At 43.3% G+C, this 20,341-nt stretch overlaps 1 protein-coding gene across 2 annotated transcripts in view; it reads right to left on the bottom strand.

The window, feature by feature from the left end:
• The window catches only part of LOC107377128 (membrane-anchored junction protein), a 56,278-nt gene that overhangs the window by 29,462 nt on the left and 6,475 nt on the right, over nucleotides 1-20,341 (bottom strand). For both annotated transcript variants that reach the window (XM_015946554.3, XM_054748817.2), the window contains exons 3-7: nucleotides 18,735-18,780; nucleotides 18,579-18,654; nucleotides 18,376-18,477; nucleotides 18,100-18,116; nucleotides 17,695-17,822 (exon numbers count right to left, since the gene is read on the bottom strand). In XM_015946554.3, the coding sequence (XP_015802040.1) occupies nucleotides 17,695-17,822; nucleotides 18,100-18,116; nucleotides 18,376-18,477; nucleotides 18,579-18,654; nucleotides 18,735-18,780 (369 nt within the window). The remainder of the gene's footprint in view (nucleotides 1-17,694; nucleotides 17,823-18,099; nucleotides 18,117-18,375; nucleotides 18,478-18,578; nucleotides 18,655-18,734; nucleotides 18,781-20,341) is intronic.

The raw sequence follows: 20,341 nt of genomic DNA, 5'->3' as shown, positions 1-20,341 counted from the left end.
TGATATACATGTGGGTGTGACCAAGAAAGGTTATAAGAGGCCAGAGTTCAAACCTCGTGGCTGCAGAGCAAAGAACAAAAAGGATGCATTAAGCAAATCCCTGCTGGGCTTTTCCATATTACCTAGCAACGCCGTCGCTCTCAAAGTATTCAAGTCATTAGCTCTCAAAAGTTATGGTAGAACTTAGCAGCATAAGACCTTCTACGTCAAACTGGAAGTTGGTTTGGTCCGGTAAAGTTTTGCATTAGTTAAAACTAATTTGGAGCAGTTTTCGATATGGCATCGTTTTTGACATCGACATATATACTGGACAATTCATTTCCATAGGCTCCAATAAAACGTTTTTGTGCCAAAATGGGAGGTGGCCACCACCACCATTTTGACCGTGTCACAGGTTCCGTCAAGCCCAGACAATTTCACAAAAGTCAGAGAGGTGGAGCTGAGGGTGGGGCTGTAAGGCTGGGATCAACTGACGACACCCGGTCGAACTAGCTACAAGCTAACCTGAAGCTAACCCAAAGCTAACGCGGAGGTGGGAAGATAAGCTAACGGAGGTAGCAACCTAGCTACAACCGGAGTTAACTGTGCACAACGCCAGAGCTTCTGAGTCAGAGATACGCTGGGCTGACCGCTGGGTAAAACCGGGTGGAACACAGAGGTCTCCCAAAAGCTGCTGAAAGCCGGCAGCCCGCACAGCAGACAGAAGACGCGATCAGACAGAGATGCGCCGAGTTGCGGGGAGGGGAGAACCACAAGCCGGCCGGCAGCCCGCGCAGCAGACAGAAGCCGCGATCAGCGGGGAGGGGAGAACCACAAGCTGGCCGGCAGCCCGCGCAGCAGACAGAAGCCGCGATCAGACAGAGATGCGCCGAGCTGCGGGGAGGGGAGAACCACAAGCCGGCAGCCCGCGCAGCAGACTGAATCCGCGATCAGACAGAGATGCGCAGAGCTGCGGGGAGGGAAGAAACGGGTGGAAATCATCGGTCTCCCAAGAGCTCCACAAGCCAATAGTCGGAACCCAGCTCCACCAACATGTTATATTTCAACCCATTTTATAAAGTGCAGCATTATGTTAAATGCACTGGGTTTTACCCTATTACATTTAAATTTCATGGTTAAACAGTACATGTTAAAATCTAAGCTCAGCTCGGCAGTGACCTAAAATACATAAATATAATTTTACTTACCGAAAAAAATGAAGTGGAGACTCCTTGGACGCTCTATTAGTGCAATTAATGCCACAGCAGGTCATTTTGTCCAACAATTGCACAAATAATATCCAAAAAAGAATACACAAACACAGAGACTCAAAATCCCGGAACAGTTTCCAGGCCAGACCGAGGCTCTACTGAGGCCTTTCCACGGAGCTAGCTCTGTGGTCACGTGGGTCTGATGCTCATTAATTATACAGAATTTTAGGCTTTTAATACACTTAAACAGAAGAGTGAGAAAAAAATTCACCCCCCTCAGAGTTGCCATGAGTGTAAACTAGATCATTTAAACCAAAAACATGTTTTGGTACCAGGCTGTAAACATGTTTATTTCTGCTGTGAAATTGGTATTTTTAACATGGGAGTCAATGAGGATTTGCTGGCTTAGGAACTGCAATTTTTGGTACTTCCGGGTTGGGCTCAATTTTTTGGGCCGCATTGTGGGGGCTTGGTTGTTGACCATTTGGACCCGCACTCTGAATTGCACGTTTCGATGCAGCTGAAGTGAAGGAACCTAAAGTCAAGCCACTGTAGAGGAACGCATTATCCTCACCTACACAGACGACCGTTGACAGACTCGGGGGCCAGAATCCTACAGTCCCAGAAGCCTCTTCACATGAACAAGGACTCCAAGGCTGCCTCAGCCCTTTGGCCACCCTCTGCTTTTTATACTAAGTCCGATTAGTGAATTCTTACTATAAAATTTTATGGCTCTTTATTTCGATCCAAATTCACGTTAGCTCTCTAGGTTTATCCTCCTTTCTCTGCTGCCACCAACTCTCATTTGCACACACACACACACGAAACCCCCCCCTCCACACACACACACACACTCATACACTTCACATAAACTCACATGAGCATTCACTTTGTTCCCCTTTAGAAATTATTCCCAATTCTACTATAATCTTGTGTGTCACCAAATTTAATTTGTATTACAGATCAGTTATTTTGTATCACTGCCATAAAGCTTTGGGTTTAACCATTTTCTTAATTTCATGCATGAAACTATAAATTATGTTCAATCCATTTGTCAAATGTATTAAGTGATGTTTGTAATAAACTCACGAAACGTAAATAACGCCTGATCATTTCTAGCATCTCAAGAATAGTCGGCGCATTATGGCAAGAATTCATCCTTTAGATTAATTTGTGGTGTTAACTTTAAGACTGATTGCATTGAGAAGATATAGACATTAAATCCAATGGTCCAGTTCCATAAAACCAGTCGTGCCCCGATTAATTAATATAAGATTGTAAACAACTAAACAAGCTAAATCGACACCACATTTGAAATATAGATGTAACGGAACGGAATGACTCTTATTTTTCCCTTCTTTGCTCAGGACTAGTCTGCATGAGATATGGTCTCAAGGTCTCATGCATTCCTTCTAACCTGCTTATTTTCAGCTCAACAGAAGAACAAAGAATGAACTCTTTTCTTTTAATTAATCAAAGAACTCTATTTTAATAAAGCTAATCCATCAAAGTGTTAGTCAATAAATAAGATGTGGCTGACCTGTGAAATCAAAATATTAATTGCTTTATTATGATCCTATAGAAATAATAAGTACTGTGACTTTAAGTGTTCCAACAGGACTCATTTCACGTAGTGTTAAAAAGACATAACACATTAATTCCATGCTGTAGTTCTTTTTTAAAACACACAGCAGTTTTGTTTACCTGTTTTCCCGCTACGTTTCGTTTGTGGCTGCAAACTTCCTCAGGCTGACGCTGATGGTGGCGTCACTTCCTTCTCCGTTTATCCGCGGGCAACAAAGGACGTTGTCGCCCTCTGTTGCCCGCTCTCCTCTCTCCAACGATGCAGTCCCAGGTGCGATCCAACGTGTAAACTCCATCGTCCCTGTTCATGGTCCCACATCCACGTCTCCTTATCTCGATTGCTTCTTTTATCCATCTTTTGTATTTTTGTTGTTCGGTGTTTACGATCCTTGTGTTGTCCCAGTCCATTATGTGGTTTTCTCTTGTGCAGTGATCTGTTACGGCTGACTTCTTTATTGTGCTTTCTGCTTCTTCTTTTGCTGCTCTTGTGTGTTTTCTACTTGCCTCTTTCTCGCACTCCTTTCTATGTTCTATTGTTCGTGTGTTGAGTTGGCGTCCGGTTTCTCCTATGTATGTTTTATTGCAGAGTTTGCATGGGATTTCATAAATGACTCCACATTTAAGTCCAGCTGAAATTTTGTCGTTTGGGTGTACTAGTCTGTTTCTAAATGTTGTGTATGGTTTTGTTGGTGTGTTTAAGTTGTGTTTTTTCATTGTTGCTCTTATTTTTTCTGTTATGCCTTTAATGTATGTATAGAGGGGAGAACGGACAGCAGAGGGCGACAACGTCCTCTGCTGCCCGCAGATAAATGGAGAAGGAAGTGACGCCACCATCAGCGTCAGCCTGAGGAAGTTTGCAGCCGCAAACGAAACGTAGCGGGAAAACAGGTAAACAAAACTGCTCTGTGTTTTAAAAAAGAACTACAGCATGGAATTAGAGATATGACACAGCAAGAACACACCTAAGATTTTCAAACATAACACATGACTTTCACTGATCCAATCAGAATCTTACAGATCTGACGGAGGCGTGGTTCTGATGGTGTTTGGTAATTTTCATTCGACAATAAACCAAAACATCGGAGGTATAAAACTATGCCACGTCAGCTCTAACGCGAGTTCAAAGCGTTCCAGAGAAAGCGACGGAGTGGCCAATCCTGATCTACAACTCTTTAACCGAAAGAACCAACGGCAAGCTGAAAAATCCAGTCGTTATAACAACCAGCGGCAACAACAGCTCCTTTCAGAATAAAAGCTCCATCCACCAACCCAGGCTTGGGTCTGACCAGACGCCAATAACGTCTCGTGTGCCGGAAGTAACTCAAGACGGGTTTGATCGGAACCGCGGCTTCTCCTACCGGCTCGGTTCCAAAGAGGGTTCACTGGACCTCGATATTCCTGATCTACAGAGGACTTCCACCGAAGGCAAAGTAGACCAGCAAATGGTGTCTCATGTATTTCTGAAGCTAACCAAAGCTTAATGCAAAACAACATCTTCAGTTCCTGTCAGAACTAACCGCTTCTTCGGATTTGCTGGTACTGATTTACCTCACACGGCATCCATTCACCCCCTCATCCATTTTTAGTTACACTATACATTTAGTTTTGAAGTCAGTCTAGTTTAATTTGTTAGTAATAAAATTCTTAACTTTTAAACTTGACTCTCTCTGTTCTGTTGTCTCTGAGTGAATATGTAACGGTTATCTAATCTCTGCATTAAAAAGATCCAATCTTCTGGTTTAAATAACCCAGAGTCCATTAGATGGGATTCATACTCGATATGGATCTTTAACGTCTATGGTCATTAATTAAACTGTAAATCCTCCATTTCATTACATAGATATGAATCTATATTTATCGCTACAAAAACAAGGGTGAATGATCCTCAGAGACCAGATCAAGTTTTCTTTCTCTAAAATGAACTTCTGTAAGTTTATAAAAGATTTTATTTTATGGTAAATGTATAACTTTAATGGTGTAAAATTTTACTTTTTATTCACAATTACATATACAATGGCAGAGAACGTCTTAGTTTATTCTTGTAAATGTATTCAGTCATGTTGCTGTGAATGTTCCACCTGGACGTCAGCTCTACTGTATTTGCTGCCAGAACTTGAGCTTTGGGGTTTTTACTGTTAGAGTCTCTGTAACAGAAACTGGACGGTGTTTCTGCTGCTCCAGGCTCTGCTGTTTCCTGGATGTTTACACAGTTAGTGAATATGAGCGTGTGCTCATCGAGTTAAAACGGGGGAAGATTCTGTTTACAGAAGTTAAATACAAACTACAAGAAGGGGAAACCCTTTGAGCACATTTGAAATCGTCATTTACGCCTCAGTGATCTGACAGTCGTGTGATTGAGGTGGCGCCTGTTCGCCTCTCTAGTTTCATCACCGTAGGAGTTGCTGAAGCGCGTTTGTGTGTACGTGAAGAGAACGCCATGAACATCTGAGTGTGTATACAGGTGCCTTAGTGAGACACTGATGCTATTCATGCCGGCAAGCTTCCTATTGTTACAACAGCAAAGTCTGTTTCCACTAAAGTTAAATCCAAGAAAATTCATGCTGTCATTAGTGTGAGTTCATATCATCCTAACCCAACATGAAGCCAATAACGCCTGGTGGGGTTTTCTGGTCTGTCAAATGCTTGGATGATATTAAAGGGACAGGACAGATCTTCTGAGTGGGTTTCAGGGGAAAGTTTATGAATAATACCTTACCCGTTGTAAACGGCTCTTAGAATGACCTCAGTTAGGAGAAATCATGATTACTTCTTACCACAAAAACAAGTGACTGGGCCAGTGACAAAGACTTAAAACAAATCCAACATGAAAATTGTTACATCGGACACAATCGGTTTTTAATAAAACTTACATTGCTATACGTTTCACTTTTTTTTTTTTTTTTTTTTACCGTGTCCTGTCTGGCTGTGAAGCAAGCAGAATTGATGTCTGAATGCTGGTGACAAGCCTTACAGATTTATTCTCAGGTGGAGCATCAAAGCGTTTGCTTTTAATGTCACGCCTGATACTTAAAACTTTATTGTTATTGTTGTTGAATGCTTTGTAATTCCGACCAGACACGGAGACAGAGGTGAAAGAGAAAGGAAGAGAAAAGGTGGAGAGAGAGAGGGGGGGGGGTTCCACAAAAATAAACAATGAACAAGAGTCTGCTTCTAAACCTGCAGAAAAAGACAAAAAAAAAAAAAAAAGGACACAAAAAAGGGACACAACAACAATACAAGATCTACCTATCACTGCGTCAACTTGATGAAAAAAAAAAAACAAAAAAAAACAATTATATATATATATATATATATATATATATATATACACACACACACACACACACACATACATACACACACACACACATATATATATATACACATATACATATATACATATATACACACACACATATACATACAATCACCATTGCTTAACTGAAGAATCACGATAATAAATCACAATGCATTAAGTGCCCCCCATAGTCTTAAGACATGTGTTGAACGTGCCCAAGCCCATACTTATGAGAGCACCATGTGAGCACCTGTGTGTGTACACGCGCTTGTTTATGTAAGGTTTATCTATAGGAGCGTCCAACAGAGAGTGTGAGGGACCACAGATCCGCCCCCCAAAGATGCGCAGGAGACGGGGGGAGCTCCAAGTCCCAGAGATCCAGGCGTTGCCCCAGAATGCAGGAACTCCAAGGAGACTGCAACCAGAAAGGCCCCCGCCCCCCTCGAGAGGCACAGAGGATCGCCCCGGGGGGCCACAACCAGCAGCCGGCAGAGTCCCTGGAGATATCAGCGGCAAGCCCACAGGCCCGCCCGCAGCCTCCCACCCCCTAGCCGGCCGAGCCCGGGACCCAGCAACCCGGGACCCAGGGGCGACCACCCCCGCCGGGGACCCAGCAGAGCCCAGGGACCCAGACCCCACCAGGCAGCCACCGGGATCTATCAGGCAGATGCCAAAATCTTAAACCCCCAGACCCGGTTGCCACGAACACTCAGGCAGACCATGGCACAAGCCCCCACACCAGGTGTGGCAGGGGGAGGGGGGACAAAGATCTATATCATCAAGAGAAGTTCCAGGAGAGGGGAGGACCCAAAGGCCCCACCTGACATATACAGTCATACACAAACACAGTCGCACACTCCCTCCCTCATGCTCACACATGCACATACAACCCAAGACTTACAAAAATGCACGCCGGACACTCACTCATGCTCCCCATACACACCCTATTAACTCTGGTCCCGGTACTGCTGCACATGGGGTACAACCATCACCGGTAACCAGAGTTTGACCCTTTCTGCTGGGGGTGCTGATGAGCAGGCTCCCCCGCCCAACGCTGAGCACAGCAACCCACCACCCCAGACCCCAACCAGACGGCCAGATCTCCCTCCTAGCCTCCAGCCCCAGGAAGCCTAGCAACAACAGAGGTGGCTAAGACTCCTAGTCTCCCTCCACCTGCTCCAATATAGTTTTGTGTGATCATGAGGTGTATTCCATGGCTGTGGCGAGTGGGCAGTGCGGGCATCATCCGGCATATGCCAGCTGATGCCACTGCACCACCCCACTTACACCCTCAGCCATCAGTGTCTAAGTGCGGTTTAAAATTGGAAGTGGGCACCGGCACTCGGGAGGAGGCTGAAATATCCCCCTGCCAAATGCCATTGAATGTGCTCACTCCCAAGGCCCTAAGTGTGTGTTTGTGTGGAATGTCGTCAGTGGAAGTGTATAAGGTGCAAATAAAATTGGGGGGCAGGTTGCCACAGGAATGCGGAAATGGGGTCCATACCCGCACTCCCTGACTTGCCCACCCCCCACGTTTCACATTTAAAGTGGCAGTGTGTAGTTTCCTGGTGCTATGGGGCAGTATATACATTTCAAGCCAAGCCAAGCCAACTTTATTTGCATAGCAACTTACAACAGTATAAAACTGACCAAAGTGCTTCACAGAAATTAAAAACATTAAAAAAAATACACAACATAAAATGCATAAATACTAAAGCTTAAGAACTAACACTCAAAAGACTCTCATGCAGAGTTAAAAGACAAATCATAAAAATGGGTTTTCAAAAGAGAAACCAGACAGAGAAGAGGCCGACCTTATGCTCAAAGGCAGCGCATTACAGAGCTGTGGGCCTGCTACAGAGAAAGCCCTGTCTTGTTTTTGGGACTTCTAGGAACATCCTTTTAGCCAAGATAGTTTTACACCTTATCGCTGTGACTGTTGCTAGTTAAAAAATAAAAACATTACCGTAAATGGTGTTACCTGTGGTGCAGAAGACATTCAACCTCAGTGTGACTCCTCAGACTTTGATGGTCCTTCAGTTAATTCCATCGAGAGAATGCAATGCTGATTGCAGTTGTCTGGCGTTGTAGTTAGGGATGTCTCAATACAACTTTTTCACTTCTGATACGATACCGATATTGCAGCCTTCCGTATTGGCCGATACCGATATCAATCCGATATGATATCAACATACTTTTACCTATTTCATAGAGGGGAATGTATAAAAGGCTTGATCAAGTGATATTACTCAAACAAAAAACAAAACCGACCAATTTTTTATTAACTTTTGGTTGCATAAACGTAAACAGCTGAGGTTAGGGACATAGGAATAAAAACACAATATTGTTCACTGACCAACTGCTACAAGTTGAGTGTCTAAAGTTTCTATTTCACAAACTGCAAAAATCCTCACGAAATGTTTTGTGGTCCTGCTGCAAATGCACATTAAGGTTGGACGCATTAAACTTCTCCGGGAAACTTGTGCATGACAAGTGTTGCACTGAACCAATCTGTCTTATTCGGACTTTAACGGAAAATACAGCCACATGGCCGACATTGTTCCTTGCTACTTTGCTAGCACACACTGTTCGGATCACGTCGGCTGTGCACACTGGATCTGGGTGCTGCAGGATAGAATTGGTGGAATGGGATTTAAAGCGGAACGGACTGCTATAATCGGAGATTTTTGATGCCGTCCGATAAAATCTGAAACAGTTTTTTTTGGGGCCGATATCTGACATCAGTATAGCAACGGGACATCCCTAGTTGTAGTTTCCGGATTTGGTCGAGGTCCTGCGCCTACAGGAAATCATCGTACTATGTAGGGATGTTCCGATTACGTTTTTTTGCTCCCGATCCAATTCTGAGTCATTTGATTTTGAGTTTCTCCCGTAACCGAGTCCCGATCCGATACTTTTCAGTAAAGTATTAAAATAATAAGAAATATTTTTTAGCAAAGTATTAAAATAAGAAAAAAAGGGGGACAAAAAATAATTTAAAAAAATCAAGAAATCATTAAAATAAGACAGAAACACATCAAAATTGTCCTTTAAGTTTCACTTTCATTTTTCTAGGAAGTACACAGATTAAAAAACGTGTTTATATTGTGAATATACTTAAAAGTAGCAGCATTGCTCTTATTTTAAGTTGTTTACTCCCTCAATATGCAGCTGTGATCAGCACGTGTTCACGTGGCGTAGCAGGCAGGTGGAGCCTTCGGCAGGCAGGGTAACTTTTCTCCACAAAACACCTGTAGCTCCAGCGCGCAGCTCTGTGCGGCAGGAAAACGAGAAACCCCGATGTTTTACATTCTGTTGGCATTTTCACTTTGTTTATTAGCATAACTTTGTCGGCTGGCTCTGCCTTTTTGTCTGACTTCACTGTGAACTGTGACTGTTACAGGTAAACTGGGGATTAATGGAGATCAGTGATTTGCTTTGTTGATGCCCGAAGGGAAACAGTGACAGCAAAAGTTGCTGTTTAAAGGCAGCAAATCGTGGAGCTGTGTCCAGCATGTTGAATGCCCAGTTTGCACACATTACAGGTGTCTGTAGCTCTGCCTTTGCTGTCTGGTTTAAAACACCACCAAGCTGCAGATATTTTGGCTCTCCTGAGGGGACACGTTAGCTCTGTGTTAGCAGCAAGGGCGTCAGTTTGTTTTCAGAATTGCTGGGGACAATAACCATACACTTGAGTGGGGTTTAAAAAATGCTGGGGGCAATAAAGTAGGCTAGCACAGGGGTCGGCACCCCGCGGCTCTGGAGCCGCATGCGGCTCTTCCATCCATCTGATGCGGCTCTCTGTGCTTGTAAAATAATGAATGGATATTTAAATAAAATGCTTTATATTTTACTGCATTAATTTTACACCTGTATGCCAATTCTATGTAAAGATTGTCTGCGTAAACCTGAACAGGTCCAACCCGGTCTTACTGTGAGACCGGGTAGACGGTAGGGCTGCAACAAACGATTATTTGGATAATCGATTAATCGGATGGGGTCTCGACACGATTAATCGATTAATCGGATTACATGGGGAAATTTTTAAAAACTGCTAGGGAAACGTTATTTCTCTCCTTCCTTCACTTTATTTAACACAACATTATTAGAAAACAGTTCAATAGCAGAAAAACAACATGCCATCACCTAAATTGTCTTATAAGGTGTATAAACAGAGACCCTAAGCTACATCTATCTGTGACCTAAAATGCTTGGTCTAAGTTAAACAGCTTAAGGGCAATTCTCATCTGTTTTGTTTGATCTCATCTGTTGACATTTATTTTAAATGTAATTAAACATAGGCTGTGAATTAATCAAAATTGATCACTATTTCCAAAAATGACTGAAAAAATACCAAATAAAACAAAAGTAAATGAATGCCATTCTCCTTGCGATGATGCCCTGGGCAACTGCCATAAAGTCACATCAAGAAATGCTGCTGATCATTCCAATGATCCCAAATAGACTCACATTAGGCCACATGAAAGCAACTGAACCCAAAAATATATTAACCAGTATATAACTGCACTCTCACACAACACGCCTGCAGCAACAGTTAGGACTCCTCCCTCCCTTTTAAAAGCGTTTTTGCTTCTGAGGACATTGTGGTTGTAAAACCACATGCTAGTAGTCTGGCCCCGGTGTGATCAACCAGTTTCTGCGGGAATGTGATGGCGGAACCAGGGCCAGATTAACACTTTGTTGTACCCTGGGCAACAATATTCAAGGGCTCCATCATCACGACCCGAGGATCACCATAATGTGGTCACATACAGAATATTTTACTGTAATATGCAGTAAATATACTCAATACTTGAATGCCTGACAACACGTAACCTGCCCAGAGTAACCTTTGACCCACCTCGTGTGGACTGACCAATGAGGAGAGGGTCTTAACTTGAGGCCCTCTCTTCATTGGTCAGTCTGCATGAGACTGACTCTCAACTGACATTCGAAGTCATAGGCAGCAAAGCGTCTCTGTGCAGCGCAAAAGCCCGGGTGGACAGTTTGTTTAATGTAGGGTGATCATATTTCCATTTCCAAACAAGAGGACAGGGGATCTGTGCCTATGATGTCACACTATGGCAACACCACACAAACCATGTTGGGACCCATTTTTTGTAAGAACTAAATTAATATCAGATTCTGCCAATAAAAGGGCTCTAAAACAATTCATATGTAAATATTTTGCATATTTAATGCAAAATCTCATTTTTATGCTTTAGTGCTGCAATAAGGTTTTATTAATAATAAATTATTATACCTTTTGTTTTACTACAGCATCGGTAAGCTTCCTGTGCACAGATTATTAAGGATGCCTGTTTCAGCTGTGAGATTAGACGATAGGATCAATGATAAAATAAGTTGTCACAAACTCCATGGAAACTTTCAGATAATCCACAAATAGTGGCTTTCAAATGGTTTTGTTACTTTTTGCAAGTTTAGAAAAGAAGCAGATGAGACAGCATGTCTGATAATTTAGTTTTTCATCTGATATATTAGAACATGTCAGTAATGTCTGAGGGGCTTTTACAAACACTGTATAACTAATACTCCTGGAGAGGGCATGAATTACACAGAGGCTTCTGGGGAGCCCAGTTATGGGGGGGGGGGGGGGGGAGGCCCCCAAAATGTCTTGAAACGGCCCTGGGTGTGTGACTGAGTTTTGAAGGTGATCTGAATAGTATCAGATGTATAACTATGACATGTGTATAACTTATTGTTTTTTACTGGTAAAAACGTGTAGTGGAGATAAATCTACCTACATTTTACTTTGTTTTCTTGTTTTTATTTAACTATTTTCCTGTCCTGTCTGTCTCTCATCTTCCTGCATCTCCTCATAATTCTCCAGAAAATCTGTTGCCTGGATTCTTACTTTTTCACCTCATCAGTTACTTTTGAGCAGATCAAAGAGATCTCCTGACCGCAAAGCGGAGAGCTCGTTTTCGATGCTGCGTGAGGTGACATCACCACAGCACAGGTGATGAGCTCCGCAGCAGAGCGCTTCAGGCACAAATAAGACAGAAAATAGAGAACATGTGCAGACAAGAACGATCGTGTGCTAATTATAGTTTTTTGGTTGCGCCACTTTGAGAATGGACCGTGCGCTGGAAGCAGCTGCCTGGATCGCTGTGCAACAATGCGGAACCGGTTCGCAGCAGCGCAAGTCTGCCGGCTCTCCCTCGCGCTGATCTGCCTTGCTCTGGTCTGCGTGCAACGGTGGGCGGGAAAGGGGGGGGGGGGGGGCGCTTTTGGAAGAGTTGTGCGACACAACGAATCGATGACGCAATTCGTTGCCAACGCTTTTAGTAATCGATTTTCATCGAATTCATCGATTCGTTGTTGCAGCCCTAGTAGACGGGTCACGCTTGTGCGTAATCATATAGGCACTTTATGAGCTGAAGAGGATGTGAGATTCTGGGATTCTCCTCAGACGGCTCCTGGATGTGTCGCCACATTGGAGACAGGAACAAGCGCTATTCAGCCAAGTTTCATAATCAGGGAACATTTTCTAAGTGACAAGTCTCTGAGAGACCGGGTTTGGAAAACACTCGCTTCAGTGGGAGGAACCTTCCACATGCGCTCTGGTTCTCTGGGTGGCTCTGGGGTTAATCAAGTTTAAATGTTTCTCTTTGCAACAATCTTCACAGGAAGGCAAAACAGTTAAACGGCAGGTTACAGATATTTCCATTTGACTGTTTATTTTGACAGATGAACTCAAGGATGTTGCTTGGTTTGAAAGAATTACCCCGACGCACACTGATGCGCATGGATGAGCTGACATTTTAATCGTTAACGCACATCGCGGAGGTAAAATATTCCCATCAGAACATCAGAGCTTTATACTGGACACTGTGTTCAGCGCGGCTCGGAGCGCCCACGGTGGACAGTGAGCTGAAGATCTGGGGTTCGCAGCGCAGTGCAGAACCACGGCGCATGCGATAAGATTTCCTCCCACTGAAACAGTCTGGAAACCCGGTCTCTCTGAGGGATGTGTCACTTGGAAAAATTTTCTTTTTATGAAAGTATGAAACTTTGGCTGAACAGCGCTTGTTCCCGTCTCTAATATGGAGACGCATGACGCGTAGAGACATTTGATCACGCACAAAGTTTATGTGGAGTAGAAGCGGTCGGGCCACGGCAGGTGAAATGTTCCTAGCCTACATAAAGTGAAACTGTTTAATTGTAACATTAATGTGTTACTGGACACGCTGGTCTGGTTGGTTAGACCAGTGTTTGAAGTGGAAAACAAACACACACACACACACACACACACACACACACCAATTAAAATAATGCTGATAGCGTGGACTAGAGGACAGGTGATGGTTTACGTATTTAAATGATGATCAGGCTGATGTAAAATGTAATCTCCATCCACATCCAGACACAATTATCCTCTATTCTTTCTCTATTTGCTCTGCTCTTGTCTGGGCTGACGTAGCTGACGGTGCGCGCGGCGCGCCTAACTAGCGGCTGATGCACATTTTACGCATTTGGAGAGGTGGACTGGATGCTTTGCGTTTACTGGAAGATGGTCCACTTAATGCACGGGTGTAGACTACATATTAATGACAAATGAATGAAAATTAAATTGTGAGTTTTTACTTCATATTTTATAAATAAAAAGGACGGGGGAACACATTTATGACATCTTTTTAAACTAAATTTTCTAGCACGACCTGCCTGCTTCACTTAAGTCACTGCTTATTAAGGTCCGTCCAAAATTACTGTGGGAAACGGGTAATAATGGCTCTTTGATGGGAACAGGTTGCCGACCCCTGGTATAAGATCTGAGCTGGTAAAACAAAAATCCTCATCAGCAGGCATTTTTGAAAGTGGGGGGACACAGCTGCCAATCACAAATTTTGACGGGGACATGTCCCCGGTTAAAATGACGCCTATGGTTAGCAGGCTTGCTAACAGTGGCACTTGGTGTCCGAGTCCTTGCCTGCCGTAAATTCTGCGACGTCACTGTGTTGTTTTCGTACAAGAAATGATGTAGAGGGACTTATTGAAATGAAAACTTAGCCATTTTTATTCAATTTGAAAGTCTATATCTCAGGATTAATTTAAAATGTCATGTTTGTTTCGTGTTTTAAAAGGTTAAATCCAATTTATTCTCCCGATTACGATCCGTTCAAAAACACGTGATCTGGCCCCATTGCCGATCACGTGATCGGATCGGAGCATCCCTAATACTACGGCAACACCACTCAGCCAAAATATATTGTATCTCTTTCTCGATTCCGTTCTTTCACATGTTTTGGAAATAGTTTAGAAGTTGTGTTATTAAATTTGTGTTTCTTACTGCCGAAATGTTTTTGAACGTGGTAACGTAACTTCCGTAAGTCGCACGTCCAGCCAGTCATCTAGTGTGACATCATCGACAGGGGCAGAACCCCAAACCGGTATCTAATGTTGGTTCCCCCGAAGATGCTAGACCTGCACCCTATGTACTTTGGACCTGATTTTTATAGTTATATGGTACAAAGCTGCCAATATTTTTCAACAACTGGACACCACTTCATTCATTTTCATCAATGCTCTGATGGATATTTCCAGACTAACGGCAAAAACTACACACTGTCACTTTAAAGACCCAAACCAAAGTCCTGCACTGGTCCAATTTTCCCAACCTGCACTGGTTAGATGATTTTCTAAGCAGACCAAGTACCCATGGTTATCTCCTGATCAAAACACCCATTATGTCCATTTCCACTATCAAAACCTTTTACTGGACCTTTGCGGCATCCACCTGTCTCAATCTCACCGAGCTGGCCTGAAAGCAACATTTTCTGGGCCATTTCAGGGACCAACTGAGTACCTGAACTGGGGTACTTGAAAGTATGGAACTAGGATTGGGACAATATTACATTTAATGTGAACCATGTTTTGTAACATGTAACTTTAGTTTTGTAGCATGTAATTCTCATTTTTTAACATGTAATTTTGGTACGCAACATGAAACTTTTATTTTGTAACTTGCAGAAAAATGTACAAGTTTCAAATCACGACGTTCAAAACACAAATCTCAGTCTACAGTTACAAAACGTAAGTCTACAAGTACTAAACATTTTGTCCCAATTCTAGCTTGCTTTCCACAGGAATCGTCTTCGACAGGAATCCAAGACTCATGATTGGCTGGTCAGACAAAGCCTGTCATTGGTTATTTTGGAAGCAAGCTAGAATTGGGAAAAAATGTTTTGTACTTGTAGACTTGAGTTTTTTAACTGTAGACTGAGATGTGTGATTTGAAAGTTGCACATTGATTGTTTTCAGCAAGTTAAAAAACTTAAAGTTTCATGCTGCGTACCAAATATTATGTGTTACAAAACAAGAATTACATGCTACAAAACGAAAGTTACAGTTACAAAACATGTTACAGGTTACAAAGCTTGGTACAAGTTACATGTAGTATTGTCCCAATCCTAGTTCCATATAAAATAGGCCCAGTAGAGTCACTGGGCATGTCTTGTGGTCAACTCATGCTGATTGGTTGTAACTCAGTAAGAAATGACATAAACAAACATCGCCAAAACAACCAGCATTTGTAAAACAGGAAACGTTGCTGGTTGACCTGAGGAAGAGTTGCACTGACAGACATGAGGCTGCTGTACACCGAGTGGTTTTAGGAAAGCAGAGCGATGGGTACCACATTCGGTACTTTTTAAGGTACCGACCAAATTCCATAGTACCGACTGAGCACCGATTCACGTCATTTGAAACGGTGCCTCGTTTCGGTACCGTCCTTCATGCGCAAGAGCGTTATGGTAAATGGTAAATGGCCTGTATTTGATATAGCGCCTTCTAGAGTCCTGGAACCCCCCAAGGCGCTTTACAACACAATCAGTCATTCACCCATTCACACACTGGTGGGGATGAGCTACAATGTAGCCACAGCTGCCTTGGGGCCCACTGACAGAGGCGAGGCTGCCGAGCACTGGCGCCACCTGTCCCTCCGACCACCACCAGCAGGCAATGTGGGTTAAGTGTCTTGCCCAAGGACACAACGACAGCGACAGACTGAGCGGGGCTCGAACCTGCAACCTTCCGATTACGGGGCGAGCACTTAACTCCTGTGCCACCGTCGCCCACTCCTTATGTCGTCGGTCGCTGCGAGCCAGTTGTAAACAGAGCAGCATGGTAGAAAGAACACACGCTAACGCTTGGGTCCACTTCACTAAATGTGATGGGTAACTGGGTGATGATGAAACCAGCGACAACGGTCTAAGTGAGACATCCTCATCTTAATCTGCTCTGGTAGGTAAATAAAATGTTTAAGATAACGTTAGCTTGATATGTTAGCTTCCGTTCCACTAATGGTGCGTTCGCTTTCTCCTCGGAACTCCGAATTTCCGACTAGAAGAACATGAACGCGCTCTAAAGTTTGGCTTCACTTTACTAAATGCGACGGGTGATTGGGTGAAGATGAAACCAGCGACAACGATCTAAGTGTGAGGCATCATCGTTATAATCTGCTCCAGCAGCTAAATAAACTGTTTAAGATAACGTTAGCTTGATATGTTAGCTTCCATTGCTGCCATTGTTATCAGCTAATGGTGCGTTCGCTTTCTCCTCGGAAATTCTAACTTCCCAGTAGGAAAAATCAAATGAAAAAGGACGGCAAAAGGAATGAAGATACACAGTAAATTTAGTTCACAGTAAAGATGTTTGCTTCAGTTTAATTATCAGCTTATAAAACTACAAGGACGATGTTAAAATACAAACAGTTGTATGTTATTTATCATGATATTTATCAAATATGGTTATATATTGAGAAAAATATACATGTAATTATAAGTCAAGTTTATTTATAAAGCGCCAAATCACGACAAGAGTCGTCTCAAGGCACTTCACATAATAAACATTTCAATTCACAGTTCATTAAGCCAATCAGAAATAATGTTTCCTATATAAGAAACCCAGCAAATTGCATCAAGTCACTGACTAGTGTCAGTGACTATACAGCAATCCTCATACTAAGCAAGCATGCAGCGACAGTGGAGAGGAAAACTCCCTTTTAACAGGAAGAAACCTCCAGAGAATTAAAATATTAAACACTCAAAAGTATCTAAAACTGGTACCGTTAAGTACCGGTATCGATTCCTAGGTACCGGGAATTAGTACCGAATCGATTCAAAGGTCAAAGGTACCCATCCCTAATTTGTACATGGCCTCACTTAGACTAGCTGTTAGCCCCTCTATTCAGACACAAATAATCTCTGCTTCACCAAACTGAGGTTGCTCAAAAAGCTAATCACCTACAACAGGTAAGGTATTCATTATTCAGAACACACTGAAAAACCCAACCTACACTTTTAAAAGTAAAACTTTTGTGAACAATGCATTTATAGTCACAAAGTTCACAGTCTCAATGTTTTTGTAACTAGAAGCAGGGATGTAACAGAAGTTGAAGCATAAAGAAGCATTTTAGGAGCTCAGAGCTTCAAATGTGATGAAACCAGATAATCAAAATATGTTTTTGGTCACTACAACTTCAGAACTCAAAAATGTGGGGTCAAAGGTCACTGTAGTTAAAAAGCTAGCTAGCAGCATAATACATATTGATATAAATATACTTAATCTTAAATGCAGATTTATAATAAATGTGAGACGTACCCAGTCGCTGATATGCTGCTTTCAGCCTCCATATCCTTGAGCTCCTTTAGTATAGCCTCCTCTAGTGGTGAGTCTGTGTGACGGCACTTTACTGCTGGCTCTTCAGAAGGAACAACATCCTTCGTTACCTTTTTCACAACAGTGCAATTAATAAAGCTCTAGTTTTTATAATTGCTGCATCAATGGGCTTTACTACATCAAAATGCACTTGTTAAACAGTGCAGGTCCTCAGAAAACACAAGTTCACAACCTGCAGCCTCAAAATCATGCCCACATATTTCATGCATGCTGCCTTTGTTGGTGCTCAGACGTTTTCTGACTCTGCTGTATCACTAAATCACCTGACAGTAACAGTCTAGTTGCTGCTTGTGTTTAACAGCTGTGAGTAAAACTGAATGGACTCACCTCATCTGTTTGCATTTCTGAAACAAGACAAATAAACATAAGCTGAAGTCCACAGAAACAGTTCGTTATCCCAGCAGGACAAGATATGCTTACAGGTTTTTCACAAAATAAAACATGCAAATAGGAGTTTTGCAAACTAAATGATCAGTTTTCCTATCCTCCAAACAAGCCATCGTTGTTTTCTTGCTTTAGCGGGTCATAAAGGTGAATCTAAAGCGTTGAAACCAGAGATAAGATGTGTTTTTCATGCTGAGCTTATAGAGCATCAATCCTCACCTCCTCTGTGCATGTTCTTCTCCAGGAAGAGGACAATAGTAAATGGGTAGAATCGCATGTTCTTCTTAGGGCATCTGCGACTTCTGTCCCAGTGCTTCATGTCTGGTTTTCAATAGTTAATGCAATACTCAACTTCTGTGCTGTGTGGTGTAAAAATAAATAGCAACCATACAGAAGACAGTCATGAACACAGCAGTGGATACAAGGAAACACAGTGTAGTGGGTGGTGGAGAAAGGCCTGAGATTATTCAGGTTGCCAAGAACTTCTCTGACAATGACCTGAAAGAAAATCGGAAATTAATTAAAACATACCACAAAATATCAACAAATAGTATTTTAACAAAACAAATATGTCTTACCTCCAGTTCTTGGTTGAAGCATTGTTCTCTCAAACATCTCTTCCCACTGATGAAACACATTTATATCACCTCTATTTTTAAATGTGCTTTAAAACAGTCTTTTGTAGTTAATCTGTTATTTGATCTGTCAGTAAATGTCTCACACGGGTGCAAGACAGAAGCTACTCTAATGCTAAGTGGTTAGCTAGAATGCTAATATGTTCCGAGTGTCACGTAGTTAGTTTAATTATGAAGTCTCTCTCCCTGGGCTGCCACCTTACCGTGGTGGAGGGGTTTGACTGTCTCAATGATCCTGGGAGCTAAGCTGTCTGAGGCTTTCTGCCTCTGGTAGGGTCAACCATGGCAAACAGGTCCTAGGTGAGGGATCAGACAAAGAGCAGCCCAAAGACCTCTAATGATGAATTATATCAATGGAAACCGTGTTCCCTCGCTCAGACGTGGGTCACCGGGGCCCCCCTCTGGAGCCAGGCCTGGAGGTGGGGCATGTTGGCGAGCGCCTGGCGGCCGGGCTTTCACCCATGGAGCACGGCCGGGCACAGCCCGAAGAGGAAACGTGGGTCCCCCTTGCCATGGGCTCACCACTCGTGGGAGGGGCCAAAGGGGTCAGGTGCAGTGTGTGACGGGTGGTAGTCGAGGGCGGGGACCTTGGCGGTCTGATCCTTGGCTACAGAAGCTGGCTCTTGGCACATGGAATGTCACCTCTCTGGTGGGGAAGGAGCCTGAGTTGGTGTGCGAGGTTGAGAGGTTCCGACTAGATATAGTCGAACTCACCTCAACGCATGGCTTTGGTTCTGGAAACAGTTTCCTTGAGAGGGGTTGGACTTTCTACCACTCTGGAGTTGCTCCCACTGAGAGGCGCTGAGCAGGGGTGGGCATACTAGTTGCCCCCCATCTTGGTGCTTGTACGTTGGGGTTTACCCCCGTGAATGAGAGGGTAGCCTCCCTCCGCCTACGTGTGGGGAGACGGGTTCTGACTGTGGTCTGTGCTTATGCACCAAACTACAGTTCAGACTACCCACCCTTTTTGGAGACCTTGGAGGGGGTGCTGGAAAGCGCTCCTTCCGGTGACTCCCTCGTTCTGCTGGGGGACTTTAACGCTCACGTGGGTAACGACAGTGAGACCTGGAGAAGTGTGGTTGGGAGCAAGGGCCCGCTGATCTGAATTCGAATGGTGTTTTGTTATTGGACTTCTGTGCCAGTCATGAATTGTTCATAATGAACACCATGTTCAGACATAAAGGTGTCCACATGTGCTCTTGGCACCAGGATACCTTAGGCCGCAGCTCAATGATCAACTTTGTTGTTGTTTCATCTGACCTGCGGCCGCATGTCTTGGACACTTGGATGAAGAGAGGGGCGAAGCTGTCAACTGACCACTGCCTGGTGGTGAGTTGGCTCAGATGGTGGGAGAGGATGCCGGTCAGACCAGGCAGGCCCAAACGTATCGCGAGGGTCTGCTGGGAACGTCTGGCAGAGTCTCCTGTCAGAAGATTTCAGATTTCAGATTTATTGGCCAAGTAAAATTACATTTACAAGGAATTTAGCTTCGGTAGATGTTTGCGCTCTAAAACATACAACAACCACAATAAATGAGAATAAAATACATA

Source organism: Nothobranchius furzeri, chromosome 14, assembly GCF_043380555.1.
Source record: "Nothobranchius furzeri strain GRZ-AD chromosome 14, NfurGRZ-RIMD1, whole genome shotgun sequence".
In the NCBI taxonomy this organism is placed as follows: domain Eukaryota; kingdom Metazoa; phylum Chordata; class Actinopteri; order Cyprinodontiformes; family Nothobranchiidae; genus Nothobranchius; species Nothobranchius furzeri.
Note: the sequence above shows the minus strand (reverse complement) of the source record. Positions and strands in the feature narration are given on the sequence as shown.